This window comes from Dermacentor silvarum, chromosome 1, assembly GCF_013339745.2.
Source record: "Dermacentor silvarum isolate Dsil-2018 chromosome 1, BIME_Dsil_1.4, whole genome shotgun sequence".
Classification (NCBI taxonomy): Eukaryota; Metazoa; Arthropoda; class Arachnida; order Ixodida; family Ixodidae; genus Dermacentor; species Dermacentor silvarum.
This window is the reverse complement of record NC_051154.1, coordinates 63,266,640-63,283,996: the sequence shown is the minus strand read 5'-3', so window position 1 is coordinate 63,283,996 and position 17,357 is coordinate 63,266,640. Positions and strand designations below refer to the sequence as shown.

The following is a 17,357-nucleotide window of genomic DNA, read 5'->3' as shown; positions in this document are numbered from 1 at the left end:
TATCTCTTTCTCTTATTTCTGATTATAGCTTGAAATAATCTACCCATTTCTTGGCCAATCCCCCATTGCCGGCATGAGCCACATTTTCGCTGAACAACAATAAGATAGTGGTCTTCACTGTGGGAGTGTGCTGCTGTCGCAGTAAATGAGTTCAGAGCCGAAGGAATCGCTGAAATCTGCTGTCACTTTTTTAAGCTATTCGGAGAAAGCCAAGAGTAGTAAAAATAGCTGCAGAAATGAGGTTTCAGCATGGGTGATAAGCCGTAGTCGGTACGTTGCCGTGGCAGTCTCGACTTGAGAACTCTGCGCTAATTCACCAGCATGCCATGACGAGAGTGCGGAAGATTCCAAGTGCAGCAACCGCCTTCAGTTAGGTTGGGTCGCCAGCACTAAGAGATGTTCTTCAAAACTGGCAACTATCCAACACTGCACATGATACAACTGTAAACATCGCAAAAAAAAATAACATAACCCACTGTCTTGTTGGAGAGATAGGCGTTAAAATTTTTAATTTGGGGTTTCACGTGCCAAAACCACTATCTGATTATGAGGCACGCCGTAGTGGGGGCCTCCGGATTAATTTCGACCACCTGGGGTTCTTCAACGTGACCTAAATATAAGTACACCGGTGTTTCCTGTACTTTGCCGCCAGCGATATGCGGCCGGCGTGGCCGGGATTCAATCCCGCGACCTCGTGCTCAGCAGCCCAAAACCATGAGGAGGAGGAGGAGAAAGAAGAAAGGAACGGCAGGGAGGTTAACCAGACGCACGTCCGGTTTGCTACCCTACACTGGGGAAGTGGTTTAAAGGGATGAAAAGAAAGGAGAGATAGGGAAGAAAGTACTCTCAGTGTGAACACGAGCGGTTGTCCAACACTTCACAATCGGTCACTGAGGCCAGTCGACTTCATGAATTCTAAACATGTTGCACGTGTACGGGTGTTTCAGCGACAACTGTCTCTAATTATTAAATATAGGGAATTCGATACAGAATAATACATTTTGCAGGACAAGATTCGCAACAAAGGTGGACAAGAAATTTTCTTTCCGATCATTTAGCAGCCAAATTAACTAAGATTCGCTAAATGGCTTTTGTAATTATCAACATTAGGACGCCAGTGCCAATTGGAAGTTTGTAGCTAATGGCAAACTCATAACGAATAGGCGGCAAGGTGTATGAAACCCGCAACCTCCCATATACAGCCGAGGTGGGCGCTCAACTGCAAAGCTATGGGAGAAGCTTCTGAAGAAGTGTATACAGTGGAACGCTTCTACAACGAACGCCTCTGCAACGAAATGTCCTGTATAACGAAGGATTAGTCATGTCCCGACAGAACTCCTATCATTCATATGCATTGTGAACGCCTCTACAACGAAGACCAGTAGAACGAATTTGCCTGTTCAACGAAGGAATTGAGGCGCCATCGACGGCCGATTTGTTACCTTAAAACGACCACCACGTAGCCGTGCCGCCACTTCCCTCCGCAGACGTCACCAAGGTGCACTTTGCGCTAGCGCTAACGGCAGCACTAGCGAAGCACTTGACGAGCGTGCCAGGGGCGTAGCCAGGGGCGTAGCCAGAGGGGGGGGGGGGGGGGGGGGGGGGAGCTGATGAGCGTACATATCTGAAGAACCATTTGTAAAGTTGCCCCAGTAACCAAATTATAGAAACTTGTGGTGAAATTATCTAAGAAAGCCTAGATGCAAAAGTAAACGCTGCAGGCTGTTTCTCCATACTTGCTGACGAAACGACGGATATTGCTGGAATCGAACAGCTTACTGTTTTTTGCAAGGTATACCTAAACAAGGACGCCAACGACATCGAATGAGTGTTTTTAGGTTTTAGCACCGGAATAGTAACCTCTCTCATTGCGACTGCAGGTTCTATGTAAATGTGTGCAAACTGCTGCAGATTCTAGTCACCCTTCCAGTGACCACTGCTAGTGCAGAGAGAATATTTTTTAACATTACATTACTAAAAACCTACTTGCGCTCTACAATATCTGAGGAGCGCATGGTTAGTCTGGCACTTCTATACGCCCACAGAGACGTCGGCATCAACGTGTCCGAAGTCATTGACCGCTTCGCTAAACTTCCCCGCCGAGTGAAGTTTGTCTTTTAGATAGCGAAGCAGCAAAAATAAATGCAAGTAAAAAGCTCTGTTCTTTCAGGTCCATAAACTCGTAATTATGAAAACGTATGACTGTTCATTAGATTTTAATACCGCAGAAATGTTCGCCGTTCATTCTAACAATTAGCATCATGATCAAAATTATCATGCGAATACGAAAATTACGCGGACATCAATAAGCAATTTTGTCCGACCTTGCTCATTGAAATACCGGCCTACGCGGTGTTTCCCAACAAACACACTCGGATATTGGGTAGTTTAACTTGCCGCATGATCTGTGGCTTTCGTTTGGCCTTTTCTTCCTTTTTAGCTACCTGCTTTTACTTCCTTTTTGAACCGAAGTTATACCCTTCTTTAATTTTGGGTGCAGAATATTTCTTGCCGCTCTGCAGGCAGTTAAATTGCACATTTTCGTACTGATTTCTGCATTATTTCTCTATTATTCTACCCATATGGTGATGTCGCGACCACCGCATGGCCCAAGTACATATCACGATTTCTGCGATCATAGTTTTATTCTTGCCTGGATCGTCTGTATTTCAAGGTGTAAAGTTTACTATCTGTGACAGCGCAACATGTTTGTTTGTCTTGTTTGACGCATTATGTGCAGTGACGTTTGCTTAAATAGGTAGATATATTGGAGCCATATACATATATTTAAATATCTTGTTGCGAGGTTTTGCGTATACAAGCAGTGAACTTTGTTTCCACACGACACTTTTTTGCCTTTTATCAAGTTATATCTTCGCATTTGTATATTCCATTCTATCTTCACATTTCTAGTGTATATATTGCAGAACTCCTGCTTTTTATTTGTACTCACTGTTGCGACTATAATTTCGGTGCTATTACTCACAATACACGACCGGCAACAGCTGCTCCTGCGCAGTTCCATTGCAACGAAGGACAGCGTAATTGAGGTTTTTCCCTGGCCGTTGCATATGTACACAAATGTAAACAAGGTCCTTGAATGACATAGATTGATCAAAATATTTGTCCTCAACTAGTTAATTTCATGGCATTTACTGTTCCCAAGCCCGGACTGCCCGCTGCGTGGTGGTTATGCGGACTTCGAGCATGTCCTGTCGGGCTGCGCCTCTGCCGGTCCCCCTTTCACCCAAGAGGAAATGATGACGCTTATTAATGCCCAGGATCAGACCTATAAAATCCTGGCAGTCCAGAGGGCCCGCGAGAGGGCCGTCAAGTTTGACCTGATGGTCCCCGAGTGGGCCTAGCCAGGTGACGTCGAGTTTACTCGCGTCTATCGTGGACCGAATAAAGTTCACTCACTCACTCACTCACTCACTCACTCACTCACTCACTCACTCACTCACTCACTCACTCATGGTCTTTACGTTTTTCATATGAGCTGCATGCACTGCCTTGCGGGTTTCGAGCTGATATAGTTCTAAAGTTCGCGTGATATTTTCTGCACTTATTGCAACATTGTAACATTGCAACCTCTACTGTCAAGCACGAATATTTGTGGTATTTTTCTTTATTCTTCGTGTTTATGAGTATCAACCAGAAAATACACAGTAGTGCCTGCTACACATTTATTTTCAGTATTCTGTCAGTATTTTCAGTCTTCTGTATTTTCAATAGCCTGACTCCATTGATCATGATCTTATACGTCAGTTTTCCTCTTCTGCCTCACGTCACATCACTGCGACATAATTTCCTAAATATATTTAACATACCAGCTGGGATAAACACAGCTGCAGGAAGGCATTTGTTGTCTGTGCACAGTCAATTTGCACCTCCTATTACGCACACATGTGAGCAAAATTATACGGACCAGGGGTTGCGCGATAATGCCGATTTTTTCCTCTGCCTGTGAACACCACTTGAAATTAAAGACTGCAGTACAAACTTGGCATTGCGAACTGTTCAGTGTACACGTCAATTCCAGTTTATGCCTTTTAATTACGAAGAAATTAAGTTTTTTCAGTGACCCTGTGGTCCGTATAGTTTTGCTCAAGGGTGTACATCAAGCAATGGAGTTTGACGTAGAACTCGGTCATGTAGGAGAGACAGCTCTCTCCGCAGGTCACCAAGTACATGAGAGCACGAAAAAGACACAGTCATAGCAGTGCATATACCAGGAAAAGGTCATGTTTGCTCTGAAGCGCGCTGTCTGACACCAAGACGTGTAGTGAGTATTCCATTGCATATCCAGCATTCCTGAATCCTGTAGAGGCAGGCTTTTGAGTCGGGCTTCAGAGCGTTGAAGATGCAATAGGAGGCCCGTTACACGAGAACACGTCTGACTTGTAGTACAAGGGCGCAACTATAGCGCCAAGCCACATCTTATAGAATCAATTACACTGCTTGGAGTCAACTTTGGTCATTCAAGAAGGAGCTCGAGTTCTTAATGTATAGCACATAGCACAATGTTGCATAGCGTCAAATTGTGTGTTCAAGTGATTCCATCAAAATATGCTTCCTCTACACCATTAAGTGAGTTTGAATTGGTATCTTTAAACTACATCAGAGTTGCAGGCAAACCTATGGAGATGTCAGCCTCAGTGTCTGTTTTGAGTTTCTCTCTGTGTACCTTTAAAGCGGCAGCTTTCATGTGGCCTCACCAGCTGCCTTCGCGACATCGTCGATGTACTGTCAAAAATAATGTGCGAAAAATGCCAAGCGCGTTGTACTGTGCACCAACTGCACGTCATGCGACGGCGCATTAGGTGGTCTCTCTGCAAGAGGCGCCGTGGTTAATGTTCTTGTTGAGGCTAAAAATTGCCCTAGCGGGGGGAAAAAAACTGTGAAGAGAGATAAACCTGTCGTTCTCTCTCTGCTTGTCCGTATCTTTCTTTTTTTTTCTGCTAGAATCCCAACCAGAACCGGCCAGTTTTTCATTCTTACAGCGTTTTACGAAGCTTCAACACCCGCGTATCGCCGCCTGCACCAACATGCCGTCGAGTTGGCCACTGTGGAACTTGGTGTACACGTGCTTTGGTACGTCACTCAACTTGCCATTCGTAACGGCAACTGTCTGCTCGAGGCTGCGGTCTACGAAATGCACTGTGTGCCATTCCCGACGTACTTTAGCTGCCATAAGGTGGCGCTCACTGTCGGATCAAATGTCAAATGAAACGGCAAATGAAATGTCCGCCAGGCTATGTCGCAACCGCGTCTCTCGGACACTGCGGAATGGAAATAAGGTTGCTGCGCGCGTGGCCGCTGTGCTCGAAGCATTCGTTTAAGAAGGTGCGACCGAGCGTAAGGAAAGGGCACTTCGTCTCACAGCGAAGTGGTCGAGCGAAAAAGTACGATCTATCATTAAGTGAATAGTTAGTGCGTCGTGTACTGTGAGCGTCGGGGTAGACGAGAATAAATGAAGCCAAAGTTTGTACAGAAATTGGGGAGGAATAAGGGCAACTTTATTTTTGCCACTAAAACAAAGTTTCTCCAATAATACTTTCGGAGTAAAGCGTCAATAAAGCATCGTAAAAAAGCTGCTGTCAGCCGTGCTTCTAACTAAAACACTTCAGTCTGCAATTTATGCATGAATTGTCTGAACACGGGCAACAAAGCTATTTTATAAGAAAGCTAAGCTCTACTTGACGAAAATGTCAAAAAGAGCTTCGCTCGCCCTCAAAATGTTCGTACTGCTCATACAAAGAATCCGATTTATTATTTTATTACAGCCTTCGTGTAAAAGTGAACTAGGTGGCTCATGAATAAATGCAAGGAAAAGAGTGGAGAGAACACGTGTCAACCACGTAGTTTACGCGCTTATATACGATGTGCGATCGCATGGTGACTTGACCACAATCCACCCGCCAGCGCAACTTTTTGCACGGTTAAGCGTGTCAATTTGATTTCTCCAAAATAAGCCGTGGCATGTTTCAAATGTACTGTGAGCATAAATTGTAACGCGATGAAGCATAAATAATAACTGAAGTTTGCACATCAAGTAGCTGGTGTAAGCCACGTTAATTAAGCCTGATGCGATATGAAGGCATGCTTGGTCTTGCCTGCTCAGGCCTCGCGGTTTCTTTAACTCGCAAGATGGGTCAATTCTTTAAAGAGGTCCGTATTGAAGATTCGCATAACATAGCACAGAACGCTATGACCGCGACACGACAGTGGTGTTCACAGCGGCAGAGGGACAGCGAAAGGAAACGTTTCATTACACCTGCCCTAATTTCATATGACATTAAGGCAGGTTTAATGCAACGATTACTGGATAATATAACATGATGTAGCTACGTCTACACAGCGATACCACTGTGTATATGAAGCGATATGTCACATAATACTATGCATTCACTATAATAACTTACACTTGCTGGCAGTTCTTGCATTCACTTTTCTCACGCGCGTTCAAATTTATGCAGCAAGTACACTCCGGCCAAGCAGTATTCAATTCCTGCATAGTCTGAACATACCTGACTGCGTGGACGCCCACTGCCCTATCGGAAATCGGAAATGAAAGCGATTCTGCAGTTGCAAATAGCCTAGTCTTGGGCTTTTTGTTACACTTTTATCAGCTACTCGAACACAAAAAAATATATAACACGTATATTATTTGCCCAAAAAGCGCGGTGCCTCTGAATTGCAGTAAGAAAACAAAAACGAAAAGAAACAGTTGCGACAAATCATGTGATAAAAAATGCGCGGGCTTCGCCATTAGCAACTTATAACCACTCATCACACGCGCATGTGCACCTTTAGGCGCTTTCCCACCATCACGAAGTCACAAGTGCAAAATTTCATCAACTCTGCATTTGTGGCATCGAGTGACCAGTGCGACCAGCGAGCAGTCAATGCAAAAAAGATGCACATTATAAGCTGACAATCATATAAAGAACTTTCGTTCCGAAAGCCCGTGTCGAACGCTTTTTGCAGTTTCCTGCAGAATTATTACCTGACCGGAAAAAGGAAAAGACAAAAAAGACACGCAAAAGAGAATTCAAGTTCTTCGCACAATGAAGTTCTCACCTCCTACATCTTTTCTTGCAAACATGTTGACGGCTACGCTCTTTCCAGCCTTGTCATGTTCCTCCAATCTCTGTAAAACAGCAGTAAATTTGTTCAGTACGACAATGCATACACAGGGCGAAAACAAAGAAACTAACACTATACTGTTTTACTACGTGATTCAGGGTTGTAACCCCCCACCCCCCCCTGAGGCCGACTTAACCCCCCCCCCCCTTTTTTTTGTTTAACCCCTTTTCTTTCCTTGCGCATTTCAGTACTGCAACTAAGATGTAAGACGCGCAATCGTCTGCACACCTGCAATAAGCGCATTTTTTGACAATTTCCCCTGAAGAAATCGAAATTAGTGCTGCTTAGATGACATTGGCAAACTGTCAACCCCCCCCCCCCCCCCCCGGCAAAGATCCTGGGTGCGCTACTGCCTCCTGGACATTTCTGTACCTGCCTTCAAAGCGAGGGAAGTTTTTCACCGCCAAATTATTGGTCCTAGACAAACTAAAAGCAGATAACGCTTTACAGACGCTATATGTTTACAAAATACAATGCACGGTCACTTTGTGCGCATACGTAGTCCGCCGAACCGGTTTCTTACGCGCAAGAAGCCATTGCCGAGAGAACGATGTGAAATGTACTCGTTTTGTACGCTGTCTGTAAAACCGAAGCCAATTACAGCTCAGTGCAGCAATCGCACGCATTCGCAGCAAGCGTTTCCATGGACATAAGTGCGCGATATTTCTATTTCGCTGCGATCCTTATTAATGCCAAAGCATTATATGTCCCCTAAGGAAGAAACTCCGGCGACGGTACCAAAATGACCGACGCCGCAAAGAGTAAAAACATGTTAAACAATGCTCGGATTGACGCCACATTTCTCAGGGAGCTTCCTGTAAACCAACTAAATTAATGTCCTTGAAAAGAAAATTTGGCACATTTCGGTCTGGGTGGAAACCGTACCCGTGCCTCCAGGGTGCGAGACGAGGACGCTTCCCCGACGCCATGGCGGCTCCACGATTCTGGTTTACTAAAGGTGGGCCTAGTGTGTGTGTCATTGCACACGTCACGTCGCAGCCATGTGGCTGATTAAAGATGTGGCCTAGTGCGTGCGTCATTGGGCACGTGACGGCGCAGCCAATGGAGAGGAGGGGGCGCAAGTCATGAGAGTATAAAATGAGCGCGCTGCTTTCCGCTCGTCACTTGCTCTTCAGATTTCATCGGTGCGGTCTCTACAGCGACGGACTCTGAAGCGTCTACCTCAGCGGCAGCTGTGAAACGTGAAGAAGATGACATAATCACGGCAGACCTGCCATTAGACATAGAGGATCGCATAGCTTGAAATAAAATTCATCGCTCTGCAGAAAAATTATCCGAATGTTTCCGTTCTGTGGCCAACGTATACGCAAATACACACACAGAATCAGCACAAAGAACTTTAATTCATGTCGAAAACATCAATCAAAAACATTTCCCCTAAGGAACTGCAATGCTCTCGCATTCCCACATGTAATCAGTCTTAAGTGTCTCCTTAATTTTAGACAGTGCGTTTCTTTCTTTCTTTCTTTCTTTCTTTCTTTCTTTCTTTCTTTCTTTCTTTCTTTCTTTCTTTCTTTCTTTCTTTCTTTCTTTCTTTCTTTCTTTTGATTCAAACAAAATATACTGTGTCCGAAATCGCCAGCGAAAGATAACGCATTTCTGTCTGTTCAGGTGGAATACATGAAGAGGCAGACATGACCTTCACGGCAGATTCTAATTTCCAATTATGCAATTAAAAACATTTACTAATGACCTTTTCAAGGCATTCAATTGTTGGAAATGAAATTCAAGAAAATAACTATTACAAATGGTGAACTAGCATCATTTTCGAGATAACCGTCCCTAAAATATGATAAAATATACATTAGCGTAGCAGTATTAATCCGGGCTGTTGGAGGGAGGCTTTTAAGAAACTGTTAACAAGAACGCCAATATATTTCGTGCAACATTTTGTAAATCAATATGTCACAAATGGCGCTAGTCTTAGTATTTTTCCTAAGCAGTCATGACTTCACTACTGTTCACTTTCACGATTTAAACAGGTAACATACTGAACAATTACAAACTTAATCAGCGAATCTTTCTAATTAGCTACCTGTACATGGCGATTTTTTGTGCAAGTGGTGTCCGCATATTCAGATAATTCACCTCAACACGGTGCATTTCGATTTCAGAAGCGATTCTAAAAAAGTGTCTATAAAAAGAAACATAGACCATGGTAAATTGCCAAAAGCGCCTGAACTAGACCTCACTGGTACGCCTTCACGCCGGAATAACAGCGAGAAAAGTGTGACAACAGAAAACTGGCAGGAAAAACCGCAGTTTTGTCCGTTCTTGTCCCATCTCCTGCGCAGTTCTTTTTTTATTTTCGTCATTAACGCACGGTATATACTATACATAACGTATGCACTTGCGCTGTGCTGTGTGCTTTCGAAAAGAAATTCAAGGTTTTACGTGGCAAATCTACGATCTGATTATGAGGCACGCCGTAGTGGGGGACTCCGGATTAATTTTGACCACCTGGGGTTCTTCAACGAGCACACAATGTACGGTACACGGAGGTTTTTGCATTTCACCCCCATCGAAATGAACCCGCCAGGGCAGGGATTCGATCCCGCGACTTCGTGCTTAGCAGTGATGTGTGCTTAGGTGACAGCATATGAGCATTTGACAGGTCATAAGCAATCACCATTGCGCGAACGCTTGCGGGCACCATTCGAAAATACTTTCGTAATGCAATTATAGGAACCTTGTCGCGCACGGGGACATGCGATAGAACTTCAGGACGAGCCAATATTTCTCTGAATTCTTCAATGCCTTGCGCGGAGCGCCTCAACAGCAGGAACAGTTATCACGGCTCAAGACCATCCGATCACGACTTCCATGTCCACAGACACGCTTAGGGCCCGGCCCATATTCGCCACGTTTCACCGATGCAATCGATCTCTCTTGATCGCCTGCCAGAACGACGACCACAGGCGTCATTCTCCCAACTTTGCAGCTCTGCGTGCACCAATGCAATTGATCGATCAGGAACCGCCCCAGAAATGGTCCATCTTCTGCGATTCCAAGGCCGCCCTCCAGAGTTTGCTCTCTGCACTACGCCGTGGACACCACGAACGACTTGTGCGGACACACGCGAAATTTACCATCTGGCAGTTGACAAAGTACATGACATTGTCTTTCAATGGCTGCCAAGTCACTATGGCATCCTTGCAAACGAGCAAGCAGACGCAGCCGCTCGATCTTCACATACCAGTGCCGATTGCATCGCTATCCCTATGTCCAGAACAGACGCAGCGGAAGCTCTGTGCGCTTGCTCGCGAGCTTACGTTAGCCCAATGAAATTTGACACACTTTAAAAACCAGCGCCTCTGTTCCCTGGATCCTGATCTGAAGCTCCGTCTTCAACATGACTTACCACGAAGGGAGGTAATTCTCATTTGTAGCCTATGGCTTGGAGTAGCTTTTACCCACGCGTACTCCTACTTTATCGGAATGGCCACAAGTTCGGATTGTGAAGTTTGCGGGTGCAAAGAGACGATAGCAAATCTTCTGTGGGATCGTCGTCATTTTAGTGCACAAAGGAAAGTCCTCAGCACCACGCTCGACAAGACTGACAGCAGTCTCCTTACGGAAGCCAGTATTATTGGTCCCTGGTCCCAGCCGATGTCGGCACGAACTGTGCTTTAAAAGCACTAGTACGTTTAAAAAAAAACAGGGCAGATTGAAAAACTATAGAATGTGCGAACTGATGCGTTCTTTTTTATTCATTTTTTGTCTTCTCTTGGTTTCTTATCTTTTCTGCCCTTACCCCCTCCCCCTGTGCAGAGTAGCCAACCGGACACTTAACCTGGTTAACCTCGCTGCCTTTCACCTCTTATTTTCCTTCCTTCCAACGTGGTCAGCATTCATCGTGCCTCCCTAACATCGGTGTTCACACCCTCGACACGTTCACCGCCAGCGTTGTGGTGTTTAAAACAACCTGAAGTGCACCTTTCCATTCCAGAATTAAAAAAGAAGACTGACCTGCCTACCTTGCCCTTGCAGTAAGCAGCTCTAGATTACTTACACATTTTCTACTTTGACTGAGTCCACATATATACGGATGACTCTACCGCTCAGACCAGCTCCACGGGCGCAGTGGTTATGCCATCACGATCAATAAGCATCCCATACAAATTTTCTCACGTCACATCATCGACCGGTTCGGAGCTCGTTGCCCTCCGAGGTGCCGTTGATTATATTAACAACCAACCAGCTAATCGGTGGGCAATATTCTGTGACTCAAAGGCGGCCCTACAATGTCTTTTGTCAGCTCTTCGTCGCGGGTCCTGTGAACAACTTGTGTCTGAGATACGGGAAATGCACCATCATATGATCGCGAAAGGACACGACGTCGTGTTTCAGTGGCTGCCGGGTCATTGCGGTATCTCCGGCAACGACCTCGTCGACGAAGCTGCTAAAAAAGCACACGAAGGAGCAAACCTTGTTTCTGCGCCTTTATCGAGGACTGACGCAGCCCAACACCTAAGCAAGTTAGCGCACCGTATGACATTGGAGAAGTGGCACACACCTGAATTCACCCAGCATCGGTTGCAGCCTCTCGACCCATCTATGCAACTGCGGCTGTTACCTGGACTCCCGCGTACTGAGGAAACAATGCTGTGCCGCTTACACTTGGGTGTTGCATTAACCAATGCATACACGTGTTTGATTGGAATAGCTGACAGCGCCGAGTGCAATGCCTCCTGTGTAGAGGAGACCATACAGCACCTACTGTGCTATGGCCCATCATTTCAAAATGAAAGACATGACCTGTGCACAGCTCTAAATCAGCTGGATAAAAAAACCATTCACCTTGAACTTGATCTTGGGATCATGGCCTCGAATATCTCAGCTACAAAAGGCCGCAAAAGCGCTGCTGCGATTTTTTAAAACTACCGGATTGAGTGACCGTCTGTGATCCGGACTGAGTGATCGTCAGTGAGAGAGCAGAGATCTTTTGCTAAGTCGGCGATATCCACAGCGGACTTTATTTCTTCTCTTAGTATATCTCTCCTCATTTCCTTTCCCCCAGTTCAGGGTAGCCAAACGGGCTCAGTTCTGGTTGACCTCCCTGCCTTTCATTAATGATTTTCTCTCTCTCTCTCTCTCTCTCTCTCTCTTCAATGCCTTGTATTTATTATAGCTGCGTTGTGGACCAGAGCGCGGCTAAGGCTCACATGGCGTGGTTAAAACTTGTGTGTGTATCTCTCCTATGTGTGTCGTCGTCTACACGCCTTTCACCTCGGAATAAAAACTTTCGTTTTCAGTCCCGCTCCTCTAGATACTGCCGGCGCAGCCAATGCGGCAGCGCTGTCCACGTGATTCCTCATGCTACGTCATGCCGACGGTAACTGCAGTCTTTCCAGTCGTGGGACTCCCACACTTTTTTTTTTTTAACTGCGAAGGCGTTATTGAGACAAGATGCGTAGGGGAGGGGGGGGGGGGCAATGTCTATTCCAAAACGTACGCTCCAAACATCCTCTCCTAATGCGGATGAAAATTGATCGAGAAAATTCTATTGAAGATTATAAAGTCTGAGGAGATGGGAGGACCTGTCCTATTCCGACCCGAAACGACCGCACTTTTCCGACTGTGACTTGGCGTCGAATAATTTGTTTTCCACATCAAAAGTGGGAGGCATGGCTTGCGGACGAGGAACAGGACAGTCAGCTGGCTCTCCTGGACCAAGCCCAGCGAGCCGCTCAAGCCAGTGGGACCCTGGACTAGGGGCTCCACCCACATCTTCCTTCTTTTTTTTTTTTTTGCCTTTTCCCCATTAAAGTTTACTCTGTCTCTCTCTCTCTCTCTCTCTCTCTCTCTCTCTCTCTCTCTCTCTCCACATCAAAAAGAGAAGACAGTGCTGCTTGTGACCACTGTGGCAGTGAAGAAACTATTGAACACGTTCTTTACCGTTGTCCCCGATACAGAGCCCATTGGCAGTCAGTCACTCGAGACCGCGCTCACTCGTCTTGACGGTCGGGCGCTTTCGAAGCAGACAGTCTTGGAACACCGGCCTCTACACTCGTCACACCACAAGTCGGTCAAGGCATTCTTGAAGTGTTTACGTTCGAGTGGCCTGTCAGAGAGACTTATAGTGTTCACAGACGTTTCCCTCTTCTTCTATATCTTTTTCTTTTCGCCTTTTATCTTTCCGTTATTCTTTCCATCTTTCTTTTCTTTACCCTTCCCGCAGTGCAGGGTAGCAAACCAGATGCTCTTCCAGTTAAGCCCCCTGCCTTTTCCACCCCATTTATCTCTCTCTCCTCTCTCTCTCTCTCTCTCTCTCTCTCTCTCTCTCTGTCTGTCTGAAAAGATAGGTAGGGTCGGGTTAAATATGGCTGGAGAGGTTGGAAGCAGTACGCCTCCGGTTAGTGTATTCCACTGATACGCAAAAAATTAATTTGGTTTAAACTAAAATAAAACGATGTTGGGCATATTAAAAGTGATGTGTGGCCAAGCATATCAGTGTGTTGGATGTTCAATTAGGCGCCTCGTGGAAAATTGCTGAAGTTATGTTAATTGTACTTTGCATTGTGCGTGGCTTCAGAGATAAAACTTGGTATAGACATAAAGCGCGTTTTTGGATAAACATGATGGAGGAAATTCAAGGTTATGGATGCCTTGGAAGCACTGTATAAAAATTATCGAATTTGTAGAAACTGGAGTTCTCATCGATGCATGGCGGGAGGCTAAAATGTTTTGCGAATAACCGGGCGTATCAAGATGAACCTTCCTAAGAATAGATTGTGCGTCAAGTACAATTTCAATGTTGTAGGTGCCTAGGCGCACCCTATAAAATTTCCAAATTGTCGTCGAATAATTTAAAACGCTCGTTCGAGCAGAATAAACTTTGATAATAGGTGTTGTAAACAAACAGTTCGACCTTTCTGCTTGAAACTTTGCACACATAGATGGGAGACCATCTAGATTTAGTATCAACCGTAGGAAAGGTATTTCTAGCAGAAAGCTTCGTGAACTTCTAGCAGAAAGAATCGTGAATTTGAGAACGTTAATTGTACACCGTACGGCGTTCAACGCCGCCGGCGCTATGGCTGTGACTTGGCGCTGCGCGTATCGGTGACAAGGATGCGCGAGGCTCGCTGGTTCCAGTAGAACTTCAGTGGAACCAGCTATTTTTCTTTGTCAGGGATGCGCTATGAGGATACAAGGAGCGCGCCGGGCGCCCGTGGTCTCTTGTCTCGAACTACTTTACCGGAATTTCGGTTACGATTCTTCAATGTCGACAAGTGTTCTGGTTTATATATATATATATATATATATATGTGTGTGTGTGTGTGTGTGTGTGTGTGTGTGTGTGTGTGTGTGTGTGTGTGTGTGTGTGTGTGTGTGTGTGTGTGTGTGTGTGTGTGTGTGTGTGTGTGTGTGTGTGTGTGTGTGTGTGTGTGTGTGTGTGTGTGTGTGTGTGTGTGTGTGTGTGTTCGTTCTCGCGCCTTGTGTTTTATTCTCAGGCATCTCAACGAGAACACGTCAACGGAATGTCTGCAGTCTACATCGTGCTTCAGGTTTACGGCACGGCAGGAACTGGCCCCGCACAAGACATTAGGTAGTTTCTTCGTCGAAACCTGGCTCAATAATTGTGCTTTCTCCTGACAAACCGCATGCGGATACAATACGCCTCTAGAATGCGCCAGTACATTACTGAGAGGCAATTATCCTTATAGTTAAGCACAAATGTTGAAACCATACCTGAAGAAAACACTGATATCCAACTCCCTTTGTCTTCTTAAATGACAAATAAATCAGCTTGGTACTCACCAAGCAAAGAAGTTTTTATTTTATTTATTTTTTTCACACTTTTCCTGGGTGTGTTACTGTTCCGTCTTGTATACTTCAACTGCAAGCCGAAAAATTTGACCAGCTGCGAATATTTGAGGTGAAATTTAAAGTAAGGCGGTACTCTCGTATATGCGCAGCATGCACTTAAGCCCTTCACAGTGGACTAGAAAGAAATGCCTATTTTCCTGTCTCATTCACTGTAAATGTACATATGTCGAATGAAAATTGGCCTGGAATGTTTCACAAAGCTGTCTCTCGGAACAGCATAGTGTTCAGATAATACATAATAACAAAGTTTCAAATAACTGTTTCAATAAACTAGTTTCAAATCAATTGAAAGGGAGGCCATTGCAAGTACATTCGGAGAAGCAGGTAATTTTAGGCCGAGAGGCAAAAGGCAACGTTCAGTCTAGGAAAATCGTGGTCAGAAAACATGCTGAAATTCCGTGCGCCATACCCGGAAAGTCTCGCGTCTGCACAGCAGTGACACTCGCTGCGTAAAATGCTCTGGTGCAAAAGCGCTTGCACGAAGAAAAATGGGCTTGGTTACATGAAACTGTGATTCCTTTGATCAAGACAAATTACCTGCATGTCTCCGCCTTAGACCTGGTACCTTGAAACCGGAAGTGAACTTCGCACTAAGACGCAAATAGCTGCTCGCTATAGAGACAGGTTTCATTTTCTTACACCCACACGTTCTCGTTTTTTTTTTTTCTTCTTCTTCTTTTTTTATACTTCGTGCCTTATAACGCATAGGTCTTAGCAAAAACTACAGCTTAGAGCTCAACCTAATGTAATCTAACGGAGCAATATTGACCTGCTGTATTCTAACGGAAATCATACAGCTACGGCTTTGTAGATTTCCCTGCCGAAATAATAACAAAAAGATTTAAAAACAACTTTGTAAAACAGGCAATCAGTAAAAGACGACGCCATCTAAGCTCTTAAATTGCTTAGAAGACGAACAACATCGAACAAAAAACTGAATCAACCTTCATATAGTAACAGCGCGAACGGACAACACGCAAATATGAAGGCAGCCCAGGACAGAGCTTGTCCCGTGGCCTTCTTCGTCTTTTTGTGTTGTCCATTTGCGCTATTACCATATGCAGTTTCACCAACTCGCCCAACTTTCCATCTTATTTAATCAACCTTCCCTGGATAACTTTTACTCTTAGGTGTTCCAAAGATCGACATCAAGGGACAGCCCAATTCAGTTTCATTCGTAAGTTCTACTTTAAAACAAAAACAAACGAAGGAAGTATGCCCTTACGTATGAGGAAATAACGTGGAAGAAAAACGGCTCCTGACCGAAGTCAATCTACGACGTGCCCAGGAGGTGAGGTTTCCGAACAGCATGCAAGACTATGTCTAGAAGCAAACGAATTGTCTTGAGCTGACTACAGCATAAGTTCACGTATCATAGGAAATTCTAACGCAGAACGCGAGGCGCGTCGCTACAGCTTGATGCCTCTGAAAAACGAGAGGCATGTGGCGTTTTTACTGGAGTTCTTTCACGTCTTAAATGAACAGAACAGTCAGGCACTATACGGATAACACATGAAAAGCGAGGTCGTGACGACATCTAGAAAGTGGCGACCCCTTCATCGGCGTGTAAAAATGAAGACAGCAAAAATAAATTAAAGAAGATGCTCACCTCTGGATGCCCAGGTCCACAAAACGCACAGTATAAAGGGTGGAGTAGTTGAGAGTGGCCTACAGGATAAACATGGCTGCCCGCTAAGGAGTGCGTCCTACGGAACCAGCGAGCTTTCACCAAGCCGTGCTTCCTTCCCGCGTGTTTCCTGTCGAGCGCGGATTTCAAAGCGTCGCGAGCGTGTCCTGGCGCTGGTTCCGAGCGATCCGAGTTCCGTGAACTTGCTGCAAATCGAAGCACCGCCGCCACCGCTCTGAAGCCAAACAACGTTGAGGGATATTTTTTTTTCGCCCTCTCGCCCCTTCGCTTGCTCGGTCGTTTGTAATTCTTTTTTTCTTTTATTTGTTATTCTCCGGTAGTCGTCACTTTTGCACTGCGCATGCTCTTGGAACAGCCAAAAAGGTGCTAATTTTAAAGCGCGCCGCCGGTGCCGCCGAGGAAGCAGTATAAATAGCAGCCGGCGAGCTCGCGATGTCTGGAACCTCGTAAAGGCAGCCGGCGAAGGTCCCCTCCAGAGCACGCAATTCCCGTCCACCTAGGCGATTCCTGAGTTCTTCCCAAAGACCACGTCTTCCGCCGCGCCCACTGGCGACCGCCTCGTGACGCTTGGCGCTCCTGACGTCAAGCAACCAGCCCACGCTTAGGATCCTCGTGCGTCGGCGTCCGGGCCGGCTGGGTCAAGCTTGCCGGTCGTAGAGAGTCCGCCGTGCGCGGCATTTGCGAGTGGCGAAAGGCCAGCACCTAT

General features: G+C 45.6%; 1 protein-coding gene across 1 annotated transcript in view; it reads right to left on the bottom strand.

Annotated features, from left to right (window-relative positions):
* The window catches only part of LOC119464444 (E3 ubiquitin-protein ligase lubel-like), a 163,731-nt gene extending 146,836 nt beyond the window's left edge, over positions 1–16,895 (bottom strand). Inside the window, 2 exon segments of the mRNA XM_037725423.2 lie at positions 7,084–7,153; positions 16,613–16,895. Of these exon segments, the coding sequence (XP_037581351.2) occupies positions 7,084–7,108 (25 nt within the window). The 5' untranslated portion in view covers positions 7,109–7,153; positions 16,613–16,895.
* Positions 16,896–17,357: the final 462 nt, after the last annotated feature.